This window comes from Cetorhinus maximus, chromosome 10 (assembly GCF_964194155.1).
Source record: "Cetorhinus maximus chromosome 10, sCetMax3.hap1.1, whole genome shotgun sequence".
NCBI classification, from domain to species: domain Eukaryota; kingdom Metazoa; phylum Chordata; class Chondrichthyes; order Lamniformes; family Cetorhinidae; genus Cetorhinus; species Cetorhinus maximus.
The window spans coordinates 23,023,107-23,050,158 of record NC_135888.1 but is presented as its reverse complement, the minus strand read 5'-3'; the positions used below and the strand labels follow the sequence as shown (position 1 = coordinate 23,050,158).

The window sequence follows — 27,052 nt, the reverse complement described above, 5'->3', positions numbered from 1 at the left end:
CATGCAGCCCCTGGCCTCATTACAGTCTTGGTTCAAACATGGACAAAAGAGCTGAACTCCTGAGGTAAGGCAAGGTGAGTAACTGCCCTTGACATCAAGGACGCATTTGACCGAGTGTGGCATCAAGCAGCCCTAGCAAAACTGGAGTCAATGGGAATCGGGGGAAAACTCTCCACTAGTTGGAGTCATGCCTAGCACAAAGGAAGATGATTGTGGTTGTTGGAGGTCAGACACCTCAGCTCCAGCACATCACTGCAGGAGTTCCTCAGGGTAGTGTCCTAGGCTCAACCATCTTCAGCTGCTTCATCAATGATCTTCCTTCCATCATAAGGTCAGAAGTGGAGATGTTCGCTGATGATTGCGCAATGTTGAGCACCATTTGCGACTCTTCAGATATTGAAGCAGTCCACGTCCAAATGCAGCAAAACCTGGACAACGTCCAGGCGTGGGCTGACAAGTGGCAAGTAACATTCGCACCACACAAGTGTCAGGCAATCACCATCTCATACAAGAGAGAATCCAGCCATCTCTCGTTGACATTCAATGCCATTACCATCACTGAATCCCCCACTATCAACATCCTGGGGGTTACCAGTGACCAGAAACTAAACTGGACTAGCCACTTAAATACTGTGGCTACAAGAGCAGGTCAGAGGCTAGGAATCCTGCAAAGAGCAACTCACCTCCTGACTCCCCACAGCCTGTCCATCTACAAGGCACAAGTCACGAGTGTGATGGAATACTTCCCACTTGCCTGGATGAGTGCAGCTCCCACAACACTCAAGAAACTTGACACCATCCAGGACAACGCAGCCTGCTTAATTGGCACCCCATCTACAAACATTCACTCCCTCCGCCACCGACGTAGCAGCAGTGTGTACCATCTACAAGATACACCAAGAATTCACCAAGTCTCCTTAGACAGCACCTTCCAAACCCATGACCACTACCAACTAGAAGGGCAAGGGCAGCAGATACATGGGAACACCACCACTTGGAAGTTCCCCTCAAGTCACTCACCATCCTGACCTGGAAATATATCGCTGTTTCTTCACTGTCGCTGGGTCAAAATCTTGGAATTCCCTTCCTGACAAGCACTGTGGTGTAGATACACCCACATGGACTGCAGCGGTTCAAGGCGGCAGCATGCCACCACCTTCTGAAGGAGAACTAGGGATGGGCAATAAATGCTGGCCCAGCCAGTGAAGCCCACATCCCGTGGATGAATATAAAAGTGTGCTGATGGGTATCACGCCTTAGGAAGGATAATTTGGCCTTGGAGGGAGTACAGGGCTAGAAGTATACCTGGACTCCAAGGGGTAAATTATGAAAAGATATTACACAAACTAGATTTGCTATGAACTAGAACTGGAATTAAAAAAATTAAGGGCAGTTTCTGATATGAGATCTTCAAGGTATTAAGAGAAACTGATAAGGTAGTTAGAAACTATTGATGCTGTTTGGGGAATCTATGACTAGGGAATATAGCCTAAAAATTAGAACCAGGACTTTCAGGAGTGAAGTTAGGAAATAGTTCCAAAGGCAAGGGATGGTAGAGATTTGGAACTCTTTTCTGCATACAGCAATTAATGCTGGATCAATTGTTGATTTATAATCTTACACTGATAAACTTTTGGTTAATAGAAATCCAAGCGATAGGGGGGTAAAGGTGGGTAAATGGAGTTAGGTCACAGGTCACACTGAATGACAGAACAAGCTCAAGGGGCTAAATAGCTGATTCCTGTTCCTATGATGCCCACTGCCTGGGCTTATATGTGTAGAGTGAACATTTCAACAAAGCACTGGGTAACAGGTGATGTCTTTGACATGATGCTCCAGCATTAGGTCATTGCCTCAGGGATAGGTGGGAAAAGCAGAGACAATACCTCCCAAGTCTTCTCCTTTTTACTTCCGGTTCGTCAGTTTGTGAAGAGTCTTCAGTTTTCAGAGATATAAAATCAGCTGCCTTTTGAGTGTCGGCAAGCTTGTTATCTGATGAAAAACAATTAATTCCACTTAAGATTTCACAATTGAAACTTGTTTACCCTCTCAATGTTTTAATTTTATCTCAAAGCTGCCAACCATACTAATCTCTGTGGCTCATCTACTTTTGTTACTAACGGACTGGGTTAAGAAAGTTGCCAGATCACATTCATGTAACTAGAGTAAAATGGTTTCAGACTGCAGCAATTAGTATTACAATTTCAACATATAAATATGATGGCAAACAGATGTAAGGGTAAAGCAGCAAGGCAAAGGTGAACAACCTATGTAATTTCAAAGTTTGCTTGTTATTTAAGCCTGCCATTACACTACATTCAATACAGAGGAACAATTTAATAAAAGGAGGGGTTGTGAGGGGTGGGAAAGAGAAACAAGGAAAAGGGTCACTCTGGACTACTCCCTGACAACCCTTCCATTGCTGACAAACTATGGGCTTCACAATGGTGCATGCACCTGGAAGGGTTAGGGGTGACGGGGAGACTGACTTGCACCTACAAATATTTACACAACATCCTAGAGCACTGGAGGTCAATAAGTGTGCGGTAAGTTATGGGAGGTGTTAAAGGTGTGGTCTAAAAGGCAGGTTTTTGAGAAAGTGGCAGGCAGCATCTTTGAGAATAACATTCCCAGAGTGCAGGGATATGATGGCTAAAAGCTCTCCCTCCTACTGTAGAATAAAAATGGAAAGGGTTATAGGTGGAAATTTTCAGAATTCCAAGGATTCCCAAAACCTTATTACTAAAGGTGCAGTGAATTCAAAAGATGTAATTTCTGCGCATCATCAGCCCCATTCACCAGCCAAACAATCCCCTGCATGGTATATACATGCTGGCAATGCCCTATCCAAGTGTGTGATGTTATATATATATCTATATTAAAAGAGGCCTGCCTGAAATGAGCCATCACATCTACAAGTGCCCAAAATCTACTGTAAACTTTGTAGTTGTAGCTCTTACAGAAAAAGAGTATGATTCTTAGAGCTATTTTATTTGAGCATCAGCAAATATACACAGAAAGCTTAGAAGGGGCAAATATCAGGAAGTCAGTACCAAAAAAAGATTTGGTTTGCCTTTCTATTTCATTACTTTGCAGTAGATTACAAGACTTTTGAGTTATAAATGGTACTAACATACCCTTTTTGTGAGTACTTCATACCTGTTGATTCCTTTGCTACAGACTCTGCGTTAGTTTTATTAGCATCACATTTGTCATCCATTTTTGCCCGGAATGGCTCCCGTGGAGGATAGCGGTCCCTTCTCATATCCTGCATTCTTTTGAAATCCTGCACATCAGAACATTGTGTGTTCAGTGGAAAGTCATGCACAAAAAACTAAATCATGGGCTCAGGCATCATTCAGGAATATTCAACATGCAAAATAAAGCTGTAGTAAAGGTGCACCCTGTTACAATGTCACTGGCTATATTTATCCATAACACATACATGGTTCTGAATATCAGACTGAGAAAAAGAGAGTTTTAAATGGAGTTGAGTAGCTCTTTAAATGCAAAGGTGCTAGCCTAATTGTGCATTTACACAGCAATTGCAGTGCTGGTACTAAGCTGTTTAGCAGTGAATATTTTCCACCATGAGCCTTTAAGTCAAAATGTCTGCCAGCTCCCAAGGTCTTTGGGAACTTGGATGTTGCTTTTAACAACCATATCCAGATGACAGCAACTGTATATGACATCACAGTGGTAACACATCTGTGTTCAGAATGTCTAGAATTGGTACAATGCTTGTAAAGAATTCCTGCTAATAGGATATTCGTCAAGCATTGTTAATTGTTGTCTGGATGCAAACTTGTACCATTTCTGTTACCAACACTATCCACTCCTCAATTGCTTAATGTCAACAGTGTGTGCAAACAGTGATACTGTCAAAGCTCCACTGCAAGTCAAAAACAAAGAAATTCTACTGGGAAGGAGCTGGTTGCAAAGTATTCTGCAGAAATGCAAAAATGAAGGTTTTATTTGCAGCAGCTACTTGGCCTAGCAAAACATTTTCCAACAACAACTTTTATACAGCACCTTTGACATAAAATGTCCCATGGCGCTTCACGTTGTAAAAATAATGTATGACGCCAAGGAGAATCAGGTCAGATGACCTAAAGCTTGGTCAAAGAGGTAGGTTTTAAGGAGTGTTTTAAAGGAGGAAAAAGTGAGGTAGAGGTACGGAGAGAATTCCAGAGCTTGGGTCCGAGACGACTAAAGGCCACCAATGGTGGAGCAAAAATGGTGGGGATGCTCAAGAGGCAAGAATTAGATGCACAAGTATCTCGGAGGGTTGTGGGGTTCAAGGAGATTAGAGCTAGGGAAGGGCAGATATGGAGGGATTTGAAAACAAAGATGAGAATTCTAAAATCAAGACTTTGCTTGACCGGGAGCCAATGTTCAGTGAGCACAAGAGGTGATAGGTAAAAGGACTTGATGTAAGATACAGGCAGCAGAGTTTTGAATGACTTCAGACAGAGTGTTGGAGACCAGCTAAGTGTGCATTGAATTAGTGAAGTTTAGAGGTAACAAAGGTATGAACAAAGGTTTCAATATCAGGGGAGCTGAGACACAAGTGAAGTCTGGCAGTTACGGCGTTGGAAATATGCAGTCTTGGTGATGGCATGAATGTGCAGTAGGAAGCTCATAATGGGATCAAATATGACACCTTAGCTTTTTCATCAGCAGATCCAAAAGGGTAAAACCAGTGAACACTATCACTAAAGAGCCAATGGCACATTGTTCTGTTATGCACAAAATCATAACTGGGCATAATATAATTTTTTGTCTCTGATCACCTAAACGTTTTACTTAAAAATGAAGCTCAAGATTTTAGATTCTCTCTGATACCTCTTTGTACTCTTTAAAGTGGAAATACATTAAAAGTTTTCATCTCTTGTTATACTGCATTGCCTACTTGACTGTTGATATTGGTATTATTGTTGGCATGTCATTCACTACCTGCAAGTGCAGAGTGAACAACAACTTCCAGATAATACAGGTCAAGCCCCATTTGTGAGAAGTACCATTAGCACTGGAGGAGGAAATGGTGCTTTAAGACATCTAAACCATAAAGTTAGCCATGACTCAAATTTCTCCCATCTATACTTCTGAGAGGCTAATGCACCTCTTTACTGCCTGCCCCTACTCATGTCTTTGTCCAAGATCAGCACATGGGAAGAGGACAGCCTCTTTTGAGGAGTTTACTCGAAATCCTCTCTGAACACTCCCTGTCCCATCTTCCTTCCCAACCCCATTCAGAGTCCATTCGTTATGCACTACTCCTGGAAATGTCTTTTTTCTTACGACAAAAAATGCAATGGAAACATAAATTGCTATATAAACATATCATCAAATGCTACAAGTGAGCATTCACACTGCAGGACATTGCACCTGCCCCAGTGCAAAGCTTTGCAAAGACTTTGTTCACATTCAATCCGAAATCCATCATCATAAACAAGACTGCATGAAGTGATTGTCATCATCCTCCTTGGTTTACACGGCCAGACAGACAATTCCACCCATTTTTAAATTAGAGCAAATAAAACATGAGCAAGGGAGGATGTAACCGGAGCTGAAAGGAAGGCTTACAAGGGTCAAGAGTAAGATATTGATAATTAAAAACTTCTACAACTGCAGCTGCTCAAGTGGGATCTTAAAGGTCAATATGAAGTTGACAGATGTCCTTACAAACTTTCTTTGTTCAATAATCTACTTTTCATTCTCACCTAATGCATTCATTTTAGCAACAAGTTATAATATCAGAAGCACAATGTCAATTATAAAAATACTATAATTTAACTGGTTTTGAGGAAGTTACACAAGGCCAAGCTTGACAGAACTTTTGAAAGCACGCTCCATGCTAAGTGTTTGAACGAAGTTCCCCAGAAGAGAAATAATACTGCATCAATCACATTAATCATGTGTGTCTGAGAATCCATAATAATCCACTGGCTCATTATAAACTGCCTATCCCTACATACCCTTCTTCCTGAACCACTGCAATCTTTGTGGTGAAGGTGCTCCCATGGTGCTGTCAGGTAGAGCACCAGGAACTTGACCCAGTGATGATGAAGGAATGGAGATATATGTCCAAGTCAGGATGTTGATGTGATTCCCAGGGGAACTTGGAGGTGATGTGTTCCCATGAATCTACTGCCCTTGCTCTTCTAGACAATGGAGCATGTTTTGCTTTTTGGGGGGACTGCTGCAGAAAGTATCTTCCAACATATTTTACAGAATCCAGCATCTGTCAACTCAACTGTCTTTCATCCAGATGGTTATCTTACACAGAAATGCATTATAATACCTCTTCAAACACTTAGTAACCAACCTTTGCAATAGAACTACAGCTTTTATTTCTCCAGTTGAGCTAATTTCTCACATTGACTGTCTCGAGGTAATTTATAATTTCTGCTAATTTTAACTGAATTAATTTAAGTAGCACTAACCTGGTCCTGAATGATGTGATGATTAATGCACAAATATTAATGCAAATTCCCTCTTTTTCTCTCTTCCTTGGAGAACCTTCTCTCCTGATTAAAAATATCCAGGAAGTTGATATTTTGGCTGGGTACAAATCTAAACCTTACAATGTAAAAGCCAGCTATTCACACATTTACTTGTATGATTTTTTTGCTTGGGTATTCTCCATTTTTGTCACACTGGCTAATTTATTTTTACACTACATAATTCCCATTTGGAAGATCGAATCACCTCACTGAAATGAGCTTTCTTCTTACTTTGTTAAATCTCCGGTTATGCTGCTGGAAGAGTTGGTTCCCAAATCTGATGCGGGGTGTCTGCAGCTGGATGCCAAGTGGAGGGGTGCCCAGAATTGATGCTCTGGATCCTGGTGGGAAGAAAGGCTGAAGGCCTGGAGTAGTCATGCTGTATCCATGAAGGCCACCTGTAAGATGTAGTTCTTGTAAGAATCAGAGATTTAGGAAACCAAATCTGTAACCAGTACTGCATGACATCAGTTGTAGGCACATTTTACATTCACTATTAGCAAGAACCTGTCAGTTTCATCAAGAACAAAAACCTTTAATAAAATACATTCCAATACATCTCCTAATGCAGAGGATGCATTTTGGTGAAATGACCTGTGCTACAACACTGTACAAAACAAAAAAATTGAGATCTAAACTTATGTACATGAGGCAAATCATCAGCACCTCTATAAAAGTTTTGAGTAAACCAGACAGCAATTTGTCCCGTCATACATAAAACACCAAAAGATCCAAACTAAACCATCCTAAAATATGTTTTTCTGACTGAGATAACCTGGAGAAATCACGAAGGAGAAAGTAGCTGCGAATATAGAGAACTATCAAACAATAACAGCTTCCAGTATAGTTCCCACCCTAATCAGATCAATTCCCTGTAGAGGTGCCTGAGTAGTGGCATTAAAGGAATGTCGGATTGGCAGCTAAACATTACAACACTCGCCTAATGAGTAACGTCACAACAGATCAGAACTAGCAATTACAGAATGATACTCTGGGAAATCCAACGATTGATAAAGCATGTAATGTTATCATTTATCTCAGCACTGTTTGTGGGGCCTTGATGTATGCAAAGTGGCTGCTGCATCTGCCTACATAACAGTGGTAACTACTCTTCAAAAGTGATCATTGGCTGTCAAGTACTTTGAAATGTCTTGAAAGATATGATGATTAATGCACAAATACTGCATGCAAATTCCCTCTTTCAATACAGCCAATGCACAACAGCCAATACTGTCTGATGCTGGTTCTCAAGATAAGTTTTGGTATCTTTAACAAATTTGATTTAATTTTAAAAAATACCCATTAGAGTTATTATCCCAGAATCTTCAGAAGAGGCCCTTCGGCTCATCGAGTCTGCACCGACATGTGGAAGAAATTGTTTCCAGTTGCAGGAGGATCAGTAAACAGGAGATATAATTTGTAATGACTAGCAAAAGGACCAAAGGTAATATGAGGAAACTTTCTGTCTACAGCGAGTTATGATTTGGAATGCACTGCCAGAAAGGGTGGTGGGAGCAAGATTTAATAGCAACATTCAAAAGAGAATTGGATAAATACTTGAAGACAAAAGTATGTAGTAGCTGCAGATGAGTTGGACAGGTCTATTAAATAGCCTGCACAAGCATGATGGACCAAATCTCCTCCTTCTGGGTTGTATCATTCTACAATATTAAGCTAGTTCGCCATGTCCAGAACAGTTGAACTAGAGGGCAAGACCTGCACTTGAAGGGAGGTAAATTCAAAACTAATTGAGGCAATATTATTTCAGTGAGCCTTGAGAAAGCGGTTAACCTAAACAGGGAGAGGAGAGCTGGGCTTTTCACAGTTAAAAACAGTGAGAGGAGAGCCGGGATTTTCACAGTTTAAAACAGAGAGAGGAGAGCTGGGAGTTTTACAATTTAGAACAGCGAGAGGACAGCTGGGATTTCTACAGTTTAAAACAGCGAGAGGACAGCCAGGAGCACATGGAGAGTGGACCTATGTGAGAAGGGCAGCAGGGGCGGGAGATTAAAAAACCAGCAACCTGTTTCTACCTGTCAGGGCCAAAGTGTGACATCACAGGAAAACAGGTAGGTGATTGGTGGGTATCTCTTCTGTGTCTCTTTTGATTAACCAAGTGGTTTAAATCAGGAGATGTTATTACAGCTGAAGAGTACAGTTAAGAAATTCACTTTTAAAATATTTAACATCCAAATTAATTAATTAAATAGAATAGAGATGGCTGGGCAGGCAATGCGTTGCAGCTGCAGTATGTGGGAACTGGTGGACGCCAGTGTGATCCACGGCGACCACATCTGCAGCAACCGTTGGCTGTTCGAGGAACTTTGGCTCAGAGCTGATGAGCTGGAGTCCGAGCTGCAGACACTGCAACACATCAGGGAGGGGGAGAGTTACCTGGACACTGTTTCAGGAGGCAGTCACACCCCTTAGATTAACTACATCAATTTTGGTCTGTGGTCAGGGACAGGAGGGTGTGACTGTGAGTGAGGCAGGAACAGCTTTGGAGGAGCCTCAGCCAGTGCCCTTGTCCAATAGGTACGAGGTTCTCGCTCCAGGTGTGGATGAGGGCACTGACTGCAGGGAGGATGCGCAAACTGACCACAGCACCATGGTACAGAGCACCATTCAAGTTGGAGGGAGAACAGAAAAGTGTAGCAGTAATAGGGAATAACACAGTTAGGGGAATAGATACTGTTCTCTGCAGCAAAGACAGGGAGCCCTGAAGGCTGTGTTGCCTACCTGGTGCCAAGGTTAAGGACATTCTTCTGGGCTGGAGAGGAACTTGGAGTAGGAGGGGAAGGATCCAGTTGTCATGGTCCACGTAGGTACCAAAGACATAGGTAGGAATAGGAAAGAGGTTCTGCTGAGGGACTACGAGCAGCTCGGAGCTAAATTAAAAAGCAGAACCACAAAGGTAATAATCTTCGGATTACTACCTGAGCCATGTGCGAATTGGCATAGGTTAAATAAGATTAGAGAGGTAAACGCGTGGCTCAAAGATTGGTGTGGGAGAAATGGGTTTTGATTAATGGGGCACTTGCATCAGTACTGGGGAAGGAGAGCGCTGTTCCGTTGGGACAGGCTTCATTTGAACCATGCTGGGACCAGTATCCTGGTGAATCGTATAACTAGGGTTGTAGATAGGACTTTAAATTAATGAGTAGGGGGCCCGGGGGGTGGGGGAAGAGGGCTCAATTGAAGGGAAGTTTAAAAAAATCAGAAGTAAATGAAAGAGCAGGGGTGCAAGGTAGTGAAAAGGGAAAACGATAATCAAAGTGTGACAGGAAGGGGCAGAAAATATAAACAGAAGAGTGCAGCAGAAATTAGAAGCAGAATGAGTAACAATGGTAAAAAAGTCAAAGCATAAGGCTCTTTGTACGCAGCATTTGTTAACAAGATAGATGAGTTGACGACACAAATAGAAATAAATGGATATGACTTGATAGCTATTACAGAAACGTGGCTGCAGGTTGACCAAGACTGGGAACTCAATATTCAAGGGTATTTGACATTCCTGAAAAATAAGCAAAAAGGAAAAAGAGGTGGAGTAGCTTTGTTAATAAAGGAAGGTATCAGTGCGGTGGTGAGTAGTGATATAGGTGCGACAGATCGTGATGTGGAATCTATTTGGGTGGAAATAAGGAATAGCAAGGGGAAGAAGTCACGGGTGGGAGTCGTCTATAGGCCCCCGAAGAGTTACCTCACTGTAGGGCAAAGTATAAATTGGGAATTAAAGAAGGGCGCTACAATTGTCATGGGTGATTTTTATCTGCATATTGACTGGACAAATCAGGTTGGCATAGGTAACATGGAAGGCGAATTTATAGAGTGTACCAGGGATTGTTTCTTAGAGCAGGTTGCAGAACCTACCCAGGAACAGGCTATTTTAGGCCTAGTAATGTGTAATGAGGTAGGATTATTAAGGGATCTCTTAATTAAGGATCCTCTGGGAGGTAGCGATCACAACATGGTAGAATTTCAAATTGTTTGAGGGTGAGCAACTCGGGTCTCAAACCAGTGTCCTCAACTTAAATAAGGACAATTACAGAGGTATGAAGAAAGAATTGTCTAAAACCGGCTGGAAAAATAGACGAAGGGGAAGGTCAGTGGACCAGCAGTGGCAGACATTTAAGCAGATAATTCATAACGCTCAGCAAAAATTTATCCCAGTCGAAAAGGACTTGATGAGAAGGATGAACCAGCTGTAGTTAACAAAGGCAGTCAAGGAGAGCATTCAATCAAAAACTAAGGCATACAAAGCGGCTAAAACCAGTGGTAGCCAGAGGATTGGGAATTTTTAGGAACCAGCAGCAGATGACTAAACAGCTAATAAAGAGGGAAAAAATTGATTATGAAAGTAAATCGGCAAGAAATATAAAAACAAACAGCAAGGCCTTCTACGGTTATATAAAAAGAAAGAATAGCTAAAGTGAGCGTGGGACCCTTGGAGGATACAGCTCGAGAATTGATAACAGGGAACAGGAAAATGGCAGATAATTTAAACCAATATTTTGCATTGGTCTTCATGGTGGAGGACACTATAAATATTCCAAAGATATCCGATAAGGAGCTAATGGGAGGAAAGACTTTGTAACAGTCCCTATCACGAGGGGCAAAGCATTTGACAAACTAATGGGGCTAAACGCAGACAAGTCGTCAGGACCTGATGGCCTGCATCCAACGGTTTTAAAGGAAGTTGCTGCAGAGATAGTGGTGGTATTGGTCGAAATATTCCAGAACTCATTGGATTCCGGGAGGGTCCCAGCGGATTGGAAAACTGCTAATGTGACGCCCCTGTTCAAGGAGGGAGGGAGACAAAAAGCAGGAAGCTATAGGCCAGTCAGCCTAACATTTGCCGTTGGGAAAATGCTAGAGTCCATTATTAAGGAAGAAATGGGACATTTAGAAAAGCTTAATGCAATCAAACAGAGTCAACATGGTTTTGATAAAGGGGAATCATGTTTGACAAATTTGCTAAAATTCTTTGAGGATATAACAAGCAGAGTTGATAAATGGGAACCAGTAGATGTAATGTATTTGGATTTCCTGAAGGCACTCTATAAGGTTATTGCACAAGATAGGAGCTCACGGTACTGGGGGTAATATACTAACGTGGATTGAGGATTGGTTAACACACAGAAGTCAGAGTTGGGATTAATGGGTCTTTTTCAGGTTGGAAAAATGTAACTAGTGGAATGCCACAAGGATCAGTCTTAGGGCCTCAATTATTTACTATCTATATTAATGACTTGGAAGAGGGGGCAGAGTGTAATGTATCCAAATTTGCTGATGATACAAACATAGGTGGATGGGCATGTTGTGGTAAGGACATAAGGAATCTATAAGGGGAAAAGAAGAGAGACTCCAAAGAAGTGCAGCACAGAGGGACCTGGGTGTTCTTGTGCATGAAACACAAAAAATTAGTATGCAGGTGCAGCAAGTAATTAAGAAGGCAAATGGAATTTTGGCCTGTATTGCTAGGGGGTTGGGAGTTTAAAAATAGGGAAGTCTTGTTACAACTGTACAGGGTGTTGGTGAGGCCGCACCTGGAGTACTGTGTATAGTTTTGGTCCCCATATTTAAGAAAGGATACACTGGCATTGGAGGCAGTTCAAAAGAGATTCACTAGGTGGATTCCTGGGATTAAGGGTTGACTTATCAAGAACGGCTAAACAGGTTAGTCCTTTATTCACTAGAGTTTAGAAGAATGAGGGGTGACCTTATTGAAATGTACAAGATTCTGAGGGGGCTTGACAGGCTAGATGTTAAGATGTTTCCACTAGTAGGGGAATCTCAAACTAGGGGATATAGTTACAGAATAAGGGGACGCTTATTTAAAACTGAGATGCAAAGGAATTTCTTCTCTCTGAGGATACTGAATGCCTGGAATTCCCTACCCCAGAGAATTGTGGAGGTTAGATCGCTAAAAGTATTTAAAGAGGTGGTAGACAGATTTTTGAAATATCAGGGAGTTGAGGGTTCTGAGGAGCTGACACAAAGAGGCGTTGAGGCCTGGGGCAGATCAGCCACAGTCTTATTGAATGGCGGGGCAGGCTTGAGGGGCCAAACGGCTCCTATTTCTTATGTTCTTATAGAGACAGTGGGAGCAGTTAGCACTGATGCATTCAAAATGCAAATTAGATAAGATATCTTTCAGAATCTCATTTTGGGATACAGAATGCAAGTAATTGAGACAAGACGTGGCAGGCTCCGCATGCTGGAGATGAACAGGCAGCTTTGTACCTATGATTCCCAAAGTTCTTCACCACTGTGGGGGGCCTTTCCTCGCCATGTCTGGATCTGTTCATTGATAGAGAGTGATTGCTGTGATTAGATGAAACTCCATTATCATGGTATCATGGGGTTAGACTATTAGGATTTTAAAAAATCTTTCATGGGATGTGGGGGCTGGTGGGGGGGGGGCGGTGCTGGCTAGGCCAGCATTTGTTGTCCATCCCTAATATGGATGGTGGAAGGTAAACAAGGTGGATCTTGGTTAAAAGCAAAAAACTGCGGATGCTGGAAATCCAAAACAAAAATAAAAATACCTGGAAAAACTCAGCAGGTCTGACAGCATCTGCGGAGAGGAACACAGTTAACATTTCGAGTCCGTATGACTCTTCAACAGAACAGTGGATCTTGGTCTTTTTTCAGTCTAGCAATTCCTATGTTTTCCATCAACAGATTTGCTCAGCTGTGTATTTTAAAACAGTACACTCAAACTTGAGTCAGAATCAACTGGAATATTAAACACAGTATACAGGTAGTACTGTGTTGCACCACTACAACTGGTATATAGTTCACAGATGCTCAAGTTCATATTTTTTTATTTTAAAAGGGTGCAATGTAATGATATTCAGTGATAGATTTAAAAATATAAATCTCATAGAAGTCAGTTTTAAGGGGAGGTGGGGGGGAATTAGAACATAAGACGTAGGAGCAGAAGTAGGCCATTCAGCCCATCGAGTCTGCTCTGCCATTCAATGAGATCATGATTGATCTGATAATCCTCAACTCCACTTCCCTGCCTTTTCCCCTTAGCCCTTGATTCCCTTACTGATTTGAGCTACTCGAGGCAAAATCTTGCTTTTGTTAGTATATGAAATTCACAAGATGTGTCACAGGATATTGTGTCATTACAGATCACCAACCTTAATTGTAAGTAGCACTGAACTTCACTTCTGCTTCAAACAGCTGAGAATTGGCAAAAGCCCAGCAAATCACTGGGATCTGTTACAATATTGACTGAGGCTGGGATTTAAAATCACGTGCACTGGGCGAGTAACACTAAATCACCATAGATACCAGAACACCCTCTTCATTTACGTAGAACAATTGTTCAGGAGTGCTTTTGAACAGTATGTGTTCAATTAATTTAATTAACATACGCAATGAACCAAAAAAAAACAAGTATAAACACAGACATACAGTAAACATGCACAACTTTGGGTAATTGCAGACAGGCTCATTAAAAAGACACCTATAACTCCCTTCCTTTCCTGGTTTTGAACATGATGAAATAACATCACCAATAGTAAACTTCAAAATATTAAAAGATTACCAATGTAAGAATGCTTGAAAGTTTACGACGGTATTAAGGAAGGAATTTACCCTATCATAACACTGCCTTGTGTACTTTCTACCAACATAGAGACAATGTTAGCCTACCTTGCATCTGCTGCATTATCAGAGCACGATGCAGCATGGGATTTGGATTAAGGAGTGAAGGCTGACTGGTTGGGCGTAGGTTTAGCTGCTGCTGTTGTTGCTGCTGCTGTTGTTGTGGCGGCTGACGTTGCTGCTGTTGTTGAGGGTGGTGGTGATGCTGATGCTGTTGCTGCTGCACAGCCCTACAAAGAGAATCAATCATATTAAAAACAAAAATATTTCCCCAACATGGGATTGAGTAAAAAATATGATATAGATTTTCCGATGCACAATAAGTGAAACCAACAATTTTAATCTTTAATGAGTATAGTAACAATTCATTGCAGTATTGTGTTACCCAACCATCTGCCTATGTGCTAATAATTGCTCTAGAGTTCCAATTCTCTGATGGGACTTATTTTGCTCACAGTTCCTTGTGGCCTTACCCATTCTAATACAAGCATTGAAATGGCATGAATCCTTTTGAGGTTCCTATTGTAATTTGACAGCAGGGCTCGGATGTAAACAAAATCAGGTAACTTTGAGAGAGAAGATGTAGTTGGTGCTTCAGGACATTTTCAGTGCCTTGTACGCAAAGGACATTTCATAATGTAATTGTGCTTTCCAGGGTATAACCATCTTCACACCATCCACCAAAACACCACAGCAAAGCCACATTACTAATATCCCAACCAGTCCCTCCAAGAGCTGAATCTGACAATCCTGAATTAAGATGCCAGGCCCCGTCATGAATAATCAAGGGGTTTAAAGCACAGGCTTGCAAAACTGATGCCCATAACATCAGATTCCTGCCCGTACCGTGGGCCACAAATGCAGCAGTTCAGCATTCGACATTATTTTATTTTGCCTTAATAGTGTGTTATTTGTGTTGCTGTATGCGAAAAACAAGTTACTGATACAATAACACATTTTGTTTTGTTTTATTACGAAAGCCAGGAGTCCATCAACGGGTTACGGTGTCGGCCATAGTTCAATGGGTAGCGCGCTCTCTGCGGGTTCAATTCAGACTCGAGGGGCTTGCTGATGCTCAAGTGCAGAATTGCACTGTCACAGATTCAGACTGCTGCACTGTCAGAAATGAAGTCCCTTGGATGAGACAGTAAACTGAGGTCATTCAAGTTAGTATCATAAAATCCATTGATCTATGAGAATCAAGGGATATGGAGAGCGGGCAGAAAGTGAAGTTGACAATGAAGGTCAACCATGATCGTACTGAATGACGAAATATCAGCCATGATCATGGTGAATAGCAGAGCAGGCTTGAGGGGCCATATGGTATACTCCTGCTATTATTTCTTATGCTGTTAGGTAGACATGAAAAATCCCATGGCATTATTTCGAAGGAGCAGGGGAGTTCTCAGTGTTCTGGGCCAATATTAATTGCTCAACCAATCACAAGCAGATCATCAGATTGTTATCATATTATTGTTTGTGGGATTTTGCTGTGCGCAATTTAGTTGCCACATTTTCTCCATTACCAGAGTGATTCCACTTCAACAAGTACTTTGTCAGCTGTAAAGTGCTATGGGACGTCCTGAGATCATGAAGAGATATAAAAATGCAAGTTCTTTTTCTTTAATATCTCATCAAGTCCCCGGAAGGGTGCCAGTTTTTGCAGCAGGCGTAAATACCTGCAGTGGTTGTTCCATGCATGGAAACTTTCAAAACCGCTCCTGTAAAACTTGTTTTAAAAAAAAAATAGCAACAAGAGCTTAGCACTTCTGTAAAGGAAAGGAAAATGAAGGAAACATCAGTCACAGCTACTTGCTTGCAGCAATTGGATATCCTTCAGCAGAACTCAAACAGCAATGCATCAAACTCCCCTCTTGTCAGTTGAACTTAGTCTTGAAAGTTCACATAGACCAGGGGGCAGCGTGCTTAACTACTTAAAACAAAATCATCCATTGGCAACACAGAAGTGAAGTCAGAGGTTTTTTCCATGTTCCTATATAAAATACATCAAGAAAACTATTCAACGGGATTTAAACAAACTATACTACAATAGGATGAATGAATAGACCTGGTCTATATATTAAGTTGAGTAGTTCTATATTCCCTAGAATTTAGATGATGATAGGTCATCGCATTGAAACATATAAAATTCTTAAAGAACTTGACAGCATAGATGCTGAGACACTTTTTCCTCTGGCTAGAGTGTCTAAAACTAGGAGTCATTGTCAAAGCATAAGGGGAGTCATCATTTAGGACTGAGAGGAGAAGAATTTCTTCACTCGCCGGTTATATTGTGGAACTGGTCAGAAGGCAGGATTTTGCCAATCATAAATGTTCGGAGATGAAGAGATGGGTCCCAAAGGCCTACACTATGTTGCAGGTTAAACACTGCCGATAAATGGAAAGCTCTGTTCCAGTAAAGTGTTTTGTAGAAACTTTCTGTCTGGTCTTCCAGAACATCTCAATCCAGACAAGTTGCAATGGGATCACTGTCTGTGGCTCATCAATGCGACACAGGGCAAATAGCAATCAGCTTACGCTAAGAAATCAAAACCTCAACACTGAGTGCAAGGGTGCAATTATCATATGTGGGCAAGTTTTCTACCTTTCAACAACTTATAGCACCTTTAAGGTTGTAAAAGTTACAAGTTTTATAATGGTACAATCAGACAAAATAATTGGCACTGAGCCATAGGAGGAGACATTAGGACAGGTGCTTGGTCAAAGAGATAGATTTTAAAGCATGCATTGAAGGAAGTGAAGAGAGCTACAGATAGGGAATTGTAGAGCTTAGGACCAAGCCAACTTTTGTTTTCATATTCATTCATGGGATTTGGGCGTCGCTGGCTAGGCCAGCATTTATTGCCCATCCCTAACTGCTCTGTTCAAAGGGCATTTAAGAGCTAATCACACTGCTGTGGGTCTGGAGTCACATGTAGGCCAGACCAGGTAAGGGCAGCAGATTTCCTTCCCTATAGGACATTAGTGAACCAGATGGGTTTTTACGACAATTGGCAATGGTTTCATGGTCATCAGACTTATAGACTCAGACGTCTACAGCACAGAAGGAGGCACATCATGTCCACCTAAGTCAACAAAGATCTGACTACACATCCCATTTTCCAGCGCTTGGCCCATAGCCCCGGAGGATATGGCAACGCATGTGAATATCTAAACACTTCTTAAATGTTACGAAGTGAGTTCCAGACTCCCACCACCCTCTGGCTGAAAAGAATTCTCAATTCCCCTCTTTGCCTTCTACCTTTTACCTTAAATCTATGCCCCCCTGGTTATTGACTCCTCTACTAATGGGAAAAGTGCCTTCCTATCCACCCTAGCTATGCCCCTCATAATCTCATACACATCTATCAGGTCCCCTCTCAACCTTCACTGCTCCAAGGAAGACAACCCCAACCTATCCAATCTTTCCTCATAGCTCAGACCCTCCAGCCCAGGCAGCATCCTGGTAAATCTCCTCTGTACCCTCTCCAGCACAATCACATCCTTCCTATAATGAGGTAACCAGAACTGCACGCAGTACTCCAGTTGTGGCCTAACCAGCATTTTATACAGTTCCAGCATAACCTTCCTGCTCTTGTATTCTATGCCTCAGCTAATAAAGGCAAGTATCCCATATGCCTTCTTAACCACCTTATCTATCTGCCCTGCTATCTTCAGGGATATATGGATATGCACACCAAGGTCCCTCTGATCTTCAGTACTTTCCAGGGTCCTACCATTCATAGTGTAATCCCTTGCCTGGTTAGCCTTCCCCAAGTGCATTATCTCACACTTTTCCAGGTTGAATTCCATTTGTCACTGCTCTGCCTACCTGACCAGTACATTGATATCCTCCTGAAATTTATGGCTATCCTCCTCACTATTTCCCACCCTATCAATTTTCGTGTCATCCACAAACTTCTTGATCATATCCACTAAATTTAAGTCCAAATCATTTATGTACACCACAGACAGCAAGGGCCCCAGCACCAAGCCCTGCAGAGCCCCACTGGAAACAGACTTCCAGTCACAGAAACATCCCACTACCATCACCCTCTGCTTCCTGCTTTTAAGCCAATTTTGGATCCAACATGCCACTTTGCCTTGGATCCCATGGGCTCTTATTTTCTTGACCAGTTTACCATGAGGGACCTTATCAAAAGCCTTGCTAAAGTCCATGTAGACCACATCAAATGCATTACCCTCATCGACACCCCTGGTTACCTCCTCAAAAAATTCAATCAAATTTGTCAAACACAACCTTCCCTTAACAAATCCATGCTGACTATCCCTGATACAAATCTGTGTCTCTCCCAAGTGCAGATATGTTCTGTCCCTCAGAATACTTTCTAGTAACTTCCCCACCACTGAGGTTAGACTAACTGGCCTGTAATTTCCTGGTCTATCCCTTTCTCCCTTTTTTAATAATGGGACAACATTAGCAGTCCTCCAGTCCTCTGGCACCTGACCTGTGGCCAGAGAGGATTTGAAAATTACTGCCAGGGCCCCTGATATCTCTTCCCTTGCCTCCGTCAACAGCCTGGGATACATCTCATCCAGGCCTACGGATCTATCCACTTTTAAGGTCGCTAAACCCGCTAATACCTCCTCTCTATGTTAATTTCCTCTAATATTTCAGTCCTCCACCCTGATGTCTATATCTGTGTCGCCTTTTTCCATATTGAAGACCTATGCAAAGTTTTCATTGAGGACTGCACCCACGTCTTCCAGGTCCACATACAGATTACCTCTATGGTCCCTAATTGCCTCTTTCCCTAGTTATTCTCTTGCTCTTTATATATTTAAAAAACCCCTTTGGGTTTTCCTTTATTCTGCCCACCAATGCTTTCTCATGCACTCTCTTAGCTTTCCTAATTTCCTTTTTAAGTTTCCCTCTGCACTTTTTATACTCCTCTAAGGACTCTGTCCTATTGAGCCCTCGGTATCTGCCATAAGCTTCTCTTTTTTTCTTAATCCTAACCTTTACTTTTAATTCCAGATTTTTATTGAATTCAAATTTCACCATCTGCCATGGTGGGATTCAAACCTGGGTCCCCAAAGAATTACACGGGGTCTTCTGGAATACAGTGACAATACCATTATGCCACCACCTCCTGCATAGAGGACTGAAGACACAGCTGCCAATGGTGTGACAAAGTAAACTGCGTTTGTGCAAAAGGCCAGAATGAGAGGGATGTGGAGATCCCGGAGGGTTGTAGGAGGTTAAAGAGATAGGGAGGGGCATCATCACAGAATCAGAATCATTTAAGCACGGGGCAAACTTTTAAAAATTCAGGTGTCCAGGAACCAGAAGCCAATAGAAGTCAGAGTTTTGGATAAACTCCAGTTTACGGGGGATGGGAGGCCAGCCCAGAAAGCATTGGAATGGTTTATTATTAATTTATAGAATACTTCTCACATCACTCTGCAGCATTGTTGCAGTATCTAATTTATCCTGCACGCTCTGCTGGGTATTGTTTTCTCAAAACTACCAGACAAGTCACTTTATGACAATCCACAGGGACTTGTGCATTTGGCTGTCCCTAAATCATTTAATATGCCAAGGGGCAATAAAAGCTCAAGCTCATATTCAGTCATTGATTCACACTGCAAGATAAAAATCTCAAAGAATTCACCATAAGCAAGGCAATTTTTAACCCCTTTCTGTAGGTTAACTAACTTCATACTGAACACTCTGGAGCACATTAACAGTAATTCACCCTGAATGCATGTTTGCAGCCTGCCTGTGGCTCATTTTTAAGATTACTGCTCTGTTTCAGTGCTGTCCCTCTAGACACAAGATCAGACTATTAATCCAACAGACTGTTGTGTTCTGACTGCAATGCACCTGAAATAGACTGAGTTCTGCTGCCCCACCTCCTGCAGTGTTGGCCACCACAAGTTCTCAAATGCAGCATTCCCAATGCTTTCTTCACTAACACATGCTGCATGTGATTTAAACACATACACAGGTTCAGCCAGGACAAGCAGCAGAGGAGCTGTTAACATGCCAGCTTACATAGAACAATACCAGTTTCAACAGTAATACTGCATAGAACCAATTCTGCAGCAGGTTGTATATAGTCCTGTTCACCCATTCTCACTTGTCTTACATTGGATCCCAGTCCTCAAATGCCTCAATTTTAAAATTCTCACCCGTGTTCAAATCTTTCCAAAGCTTCGCCCCTCTCTATATGCTTTCCCCAGTCCTAAACCTCCAAGAGCTGCATTCCTCCAAATGTAGCCTCTTTCTTATCTCCAACACTCCCTTCGCTCCACCACTGGTAGCTGTGCCTTCAGCTATCTAGGCTGTAAGGTCTGGAATTCCCTCCCTAAAGCTCTCCACCTCTCTCTCCTATAAACATTCTTAAAATCAACCTCTTTAACTAAGCTTTTAGATATCCATCCCAAAATCTTTCTTTGGATTGGTGACTATCTTTGGTTACACTGCTGTGCAGCATCTTAGGCTGCATTTCAAGTTGGTATTGTAGTTTCCTGAGAAAATGGGGTTGATGGGCTGAATGGCCTTTTATCCCTGCTTTATGTTTTTAACTGGATATGACTTTGAATAGACTGTCAGTGCTTAAAGTTGACAAGGCACTAGGACCTGATGAGGTGCATCCAAGGATATTGAAGGAAGTGAGAGTAGAAATTGCAGGGGCATTGGCCTTAATTTTTCAGTCCTCCTTAGACTCAGGGGAGGTGTCAGAGGACTGGAGAATTGCAAACATTACGCCCTTGTTCAAAAAGGGTTGTAAGGATAAGCTCAGCAATTACAGACCAGTCAGTTTAATTTTAGTGGTGGGCAAGGCTCTAGAAACAATTATTCAGGATAGAATTAGTAGCCACATGGAAAAATATGGATTGATGAGGAAGAGCCAGCATGGATTTCTAAAGGGGAAATCGTGTTTAACTAACTTGCTGGAGATTTTTTGAAGAGGTAACAGAAAAGGTTGATGAGGGTAATGCTGTTGATGTGGTGTACACGGACTTTCAAAAGGTATTTGATACAGTGACAGACAACAGACTTGTGAGAAAAGTCATTGCTCATGGACTAAATGGGAGTAGCAGCAACGTGGATACAAAATTGGCTGAGTAATAGGAAACAGAGGGTAATGGTCAATGGATATTTTTCAGGCTGGAGGAAGCTTTGTAGTGTAGGTTGGTATTGGGACCCTTGCTTTCCCTGATATATATTAACGATCTAGACCTGGGTGTACAGGGGACAATTTCAAAGTTTGCAGATGATACGAAGCATGCGAGTGTTGTAAACTGCGAGGAGGACAGTATAGAACTTCAAAAGGACATAGACAAGTTAGTGGAGTGGATAGATAGGTGGCAGATGAAGTTCAATGCAGAGAAGTGTGAGGTGATGTATTTGGTAGGAAGGACATTGACAGACAATATAAAATAAGGGGTGAAATTTTGAAGGGGGTGCAGGAGCAGAAAGACCTGGGTGTATAAGTGCATAGATCATTGAAGATGGCAGGACAGGTGAAGAGGGCAGTTAATAAAGCATATAGTGTCCTGGATTTTATTAATAGGGACATAGAGTACAAGAGCAAGGAGGTTATGCTGAATTTATATTGGAGTATTGTGTACAGTTCTGGACGCCACATTATAGGAAAGATGTAAACACACTGGAGAGGGTGCAGAAGAGGTTTACAAGAATGGTTCCAGGGATGAGAAACGTCAGCTATGGGGATAGATTAGAGGGGTTGGGACTGTTCTCCTTGGAGAGAAGGCAGCCAAGAGGAGATTTGATAGAGATGTTCAAAACCATGAGAGGACTGGACAGAGTAGATAGGAAAAGCTGTTCCTGCTTGTAAAAGGAACAAGAATGAGAGGGCACAGGGTTAAAGTGATTTGCAAAAGAAGCAAATGTGACATGAGGAAAAACATTTTCACACAAGTGGTTCGGGTCTGGAATGTTCGGCCTGGGAGTGTGGTGGAGGCAGGTTCAATCGAGGCATTCAACAGGGCATTAGATGATTATTTGAATCGAAATAATCGTGCAGGGTTTTGGGGAAAAGGCAGTGCAATGCCAAATGCTTATTTGGGGAGCTAGTGCAGACACGATGGGCCGAATGGCCTCCTTCTGTGCCATTAAAATTCTGTGACTTGAAAGCTACTTAGTATCAGCTTGACTGATGGTGGCACTGTTCCCTCCAAACCAGGAAGCTGTTTTCAAGCCTCAATGAAGAACAATAGCACATAACCTTAAATTGCATAAGCACATCAACTTTAGATTCACAGTGAGGTTTGCAAAGAGAGGGCAGATGTAGTGATGGCTTATTGTATTAAACTTGAGACCCAAAACCAACACTTCAATCAGAAATGAAAAGATGGAGTGATCTTTCAATTGTGAAGCTTCTTGCATCTGAAGTATTATCTTCTCTTATCCTTTTGCAAATGCTGACTGACTTGCTGTGTATAGAACCAGTTCCATTACTATTTTTCTTTCCACAGATGCTGTTAGAGTTGCTGAGTATTTCCAGCATTTTCTGTTTTCACTTGCATTTCTATAGCACCTAAGGACAACCCAAACATTTTACAACTAATGAAGTAATTTTGAAATGTAGTCACTGTTGTAATGTAGCAAACATGACGGCCAACCTGCAAACAGCAAAATCCCACAAACAGCAAGGTGATAAATGACTGAATAATCTGTGTCAGGTGACGTGGGCTAAGAGATAAATATTGGCTCAGGAAACTGGGGAGAACTCCCTTGCCCTTCTTTAAATAGTGCCATCCATGGGATCTTTGTTTAACGTCTCATCTGAAAGACCATACCAACAACAGTTGGGAGAGTCAGTTTGGATTATGGACTCAACTCCCTGAACGCTGTACATGCAAATACCCATTCAGGCCACAGACATCCCAGGCGTTTATTTCATATTTAGTTCCAGATTGAAATGGGCCAACAGCTTTCCACCCCAGGGCCAGCCAAAAACAAACTAAAACTGAACACATTGCGAAAGATAAAATAAAAACAGAACAGCCTCTCTCTCCATAGATTCTGTCAGATCTGAGTTTTCCCAGAACTTTATGCTTTTATTTCACACTGTGAAAGCTGCTCTATGAAGGAATTTAACAAACAATGTTAACATTTAAAGTTATTTACCATATTCTTTTAAATCTCCACATTTTTATCCCTGATCGGCCCTCCTTCCGTCCCCCCATGCCCCTCCTCCATTCATCTCCACGCCATTCATCCCTCCTCCCCCGCCCCCATGGCCATTCATCCCCCTCCACACCACACCCACCATGGCCATTCATCCCCCCTCCACACCACACCCCGGTGGTTATTCATCCCCCCTCCACCCCACACCCCCGTGTTCATTCATCCTCCCTCCACCCCCTCCCCATGGTCATTCATCCCCCCTCCACCCCACACCCGCATGGTCATTCATCCCCCCTCCGCCCCCTCCCCATGGTCATTCATCCCCCCCCCCTCCCCTCCCCATGGTCATTCATCCCCCCCCCCTCCCCATGGTCATTCATCCCCCCCCCCTCCCCATGGTCATTCATCCCCCCCCCCCTCCCCATGGTCATTCATCCCCCCCCCCTCCCCATGGTCATTCATCCCCCCCCCCTCCCCATGGTCATTCATCCCCCCCCCCTCCCCATGGTCATTCATCCCCCCCCCCCCTCCCCATGGTCATTCATCCCCCCCCCCCTCCCCATGGTCATTCATCCCCCCCCCCTCCCCATGGTCATTCATCCCCCCCCCCTCCCCATGGTCATTCATCCCCCCCCCCTCCCCATGGTCATTCATCCCCCCCCCCCTCCCCATGGTCATTCATTCCCCCCCCCCTCCCCATGGTCATTCATCCCCCCCCCCTCCCCATGGTCATTCATCCCCCCCCCCCTCCCCATGGTCATTCATCCCCCCCCCCTCCCCATGGTCATTCATCCCCCCCCCTCCCCATGGTCATTCATCCCCCCTCCACACACCACACCACACCCCCATGGTAATTAATTCCCCCCTCCACACCACACCCCCATGGTCATTCAACCTCCCTCCACACCACAGCCCCATGGTCATTCATCCTCCCTCCACACCACACCCCCATGGTCATTCATCCTCCCTCCACACCACACCCCCATGGTCATTCATCCTCCCTCCACACCACACCCCCATGGTCATTAATTCCCCCCTCCACACCACACCCCCATGGTCATTCATCCTCCCTCCACCCCCTCCCCATGGTCATTCATCCCCCCTCCACACCACATCCCCATGGTCATTTCCCCCCCCTCCCCATGGTCATTCATTTCCCCCCCCCTCCCCATGGTCATTCATTTCCCCCCCCCTCCCCATGGTCATTCATTTCCCCCCCCCTCCCCATGGTCATTCATCCCCCATCCACACCACACCCCCATGGTCATTAATTCTCCCCTCCACCTCCCCCTTGTTCATGTTGAGAGGCGATGGGCCTAGTCTCATCCCCGGCCTGTATTTGAAGGTCTTACCGGCCAGGGCCTGCCTGAAGGTCTTACCGGCCAGGGCCTGCCTGTTGTGGGTGCGGGTGGCGGTGCTGCTGCCGTTGCTGGTGAATGAGCTGCTGGAGCTGGAGTAGCTGCTGCTGAAAATGCTGCTGTTGTTGTTGCTGAGGGAACATCTCGCCTTTGTTTTATTTAAAAACTGATAATTTCTATTGTTGTCGGGGAGGGACAAGCTCGCGCCTCGCCGACCTGCGACCGTTTTGTTCGCGGGAGAAGGAAAAAACCCCCCTCGCGGCCAAAAGGAGGGGAACTTCCGCCACAGCGCCGCCAGTGGTGGGGAGGGTTAGAATTCATGACAGTATGAAACCTGGCGCTCTCCACGCTATTCATCGCCAGGAAGAAAGATGGCGGCGCCGTTGGTTCATGCTGCTTCTGTACCTGGGATCTGTTCTGTTCTTGGTCACAAACCTGAAATGTTTCTGTTCTCTACAGGTGCTGTCAGCCCTGCTGAGCTTTTCCAGCAATTTCTGAATTACTTCAGATTTCCATAATCAGTGGCAGCATTTTGCTTTTGTGCTGTGTATGGATCTGTTGTAAAAGTCTAGCCTTTAATGTGCTCATGGTATGTATTTCGTGGTTCAGTGTGCAGGGGAGGGCGGTAAGTGGCTTTAGCGAATCAAGATCAACAGTATTTTGCTTTTATCAAGATCAACATCCTGTGGTTGTTGGAAATCTGAAATAAAAACAGAAATAATCAATAGGTTTATGGCAGCATCAGAGGAATGTTCTGATGAAGATTATTGATCTGAAACGTTAATTCTGTTTCTCTCTCTCTCTCTCTATATATATATATATATATATGCCGCTAGACCTGCTGAGTATTTCCAGCATTTTTTGTTTCGTCTGATGTTAAGATTGAAGTTTGGTTTCAAGCCAAGAACAGAAGACCTGCACTTCTATTGTGTCTTTCACAATCTCAGAATGTCTCAAAGCACTTTACATTAAAACAAGTGTTTCTTATTAAATATAGTCACTGTAATATAAGAAGTGAGCCACTGGGCTAAACCTGAGCTATGAGAAAAGGATCATAAACCAAGATCCTATCCGTCTCCATAAAATCCTATGGTACTATTTCAAACAAAGGCAATGAAAGCCTGGTGTCCTGGCCCTCAACTAGCATCACTAAAAATGTTATCTTGTCACTATCATATCGCTATTTGTGGGATGTTGTTGTGTGCAAATGGGCTGCTGTGCATCCTAATTACAACAGTGACTCCACCTCAAAAAGTTATTCAACACTATGAAGTGATTTGGGGTATCCTGAGAATGTGAAATGAGCTGTATAAATGCAACTCTTTTTATATAAATGTACAGGAGAAGGCATGGAACTGGGATTTAAATCCCTTGTTAGCACAGACAATATGGTCCATTTATGTTTATTCATCCTTCTATAACAGCCTTGAGCCATTTTGGAAGTTTTAAAATCATGAATGGAACACAAAAGGTTGGCCATTCAATCAAGCTGTCGAAACTATGGCTCTCTGCAAAAGCAGTTTAACTAGTCCCACTCTCCTGCCCTTTCCCTGGAGTGTTTTTTTTTGCCTTCAGGAGTTCATTCAATTCCCTATTGAAAGCCACAATTGCATTTTCCTCCATCACCCTCTCAGGTAGTGCATTCCGGATCCTAACCACAAGCGCTTTTGGTTCTCGCTTTTGTAAAAGTAGAGGCATGCTTATGTTAAAACTTATGAAGTGTGTGGAAATGGGAATAAAACGCAGCAATTTAGTCACGGTAATTACCGTAAGTAGGTAATGTGTGATTTTTAACATTTTGAGGATATTATAAATAGCTCGAGAACTTGTTTGGGTTGGGTCAAACCTCGACCAATGGATCTGGAAACTAATAAGTGTACAACCTCCTGCCATATTTGTCAAATTAAAGAATAATTAATAGAAGAGCGTGTCAAAGTTTTGTTGTGGATGTAAATGTGACTCAAAATGGCGGCGCCCACCATTTCCAGACGCCGATGAAGCCGGCGCCGAATCACCTCAGACTTCATTGTGAGGAAACAAGAGCAATACGTGTTGAAATACCGTTTAACCAACACTATGTCTCTATATAAGTCGGGATATCGTCCAAAAGTTGGCAACGATTAGTTACAGAAAGATGCCGAGAAAAACCGTTTTGCCAGTTTAAAAGATGGCGGCAGTGAGAAGGAATCAATTATCTGCCAGAAACAAACATGGCGACGAAAACGTTAAGGCGATTTGCCCAGAAGAAATATGGCGATCAAAGTAACAGGCTGGTGCAAATTGCCAGCATTAAACATGGCGAGAATAGTGCTAAGAATTATGGGATTCTATGGTTTGTCAAGTATTTTAAATCTGGCGAAAACAGGTAACGACCTGATACGTTAATTCTGTTTTTATCCACAAATGCTGTCAGACCCGCTGAATATTTCCAGAATGTTTGTGTT

At 42.9% G+C, this 27,052-nt stretch overlaps 1 protein-coding gene across 2 annotated transcripts in view; it reads right to left on the bottom strand.

The window, feature by feature from the left end:
• The window catches only part of LOC144685545 (uncharacterized), a 67,072-nt gene extending 42,191 nt beyond the window's left edge, over nt 1-24,881 (bottom strand). The window contains exons 1-5 of one of the 2 annotated variants that reach the window (XM_078550167.1): nt 24,630-24,881; nt 14,175-14,356; nt 6,738-6,904; nt 3,160-3,286; nt 1,887-1,992 (exon numbers count right to left, since the gene is read on the bottom strand). In XM_078550167.1, the coding sequence (XP_078406293.1) occupies nt 1,887-1,992; nt 3,160-3,286; nt 6,738-6,904; nt 14,175-14,356; nt 24,630-24,751 (704 nt within the window). In that variant the 5' untranslated portion in view covers nt 24,752-24,881. Of the gene's footprint in view, nt 1-1,886; nt 1,993-3,159; nt 3,287-6,711; nt 6,905-14,174; nt 14,357-24,629 lie in introns of those variants that run through there. The other variant, XM_078550168.1, reaches the window with a different exon arrangement.
• Nucleotides 24,882-27,052: the final 2,171 nt, after the last annotated feature.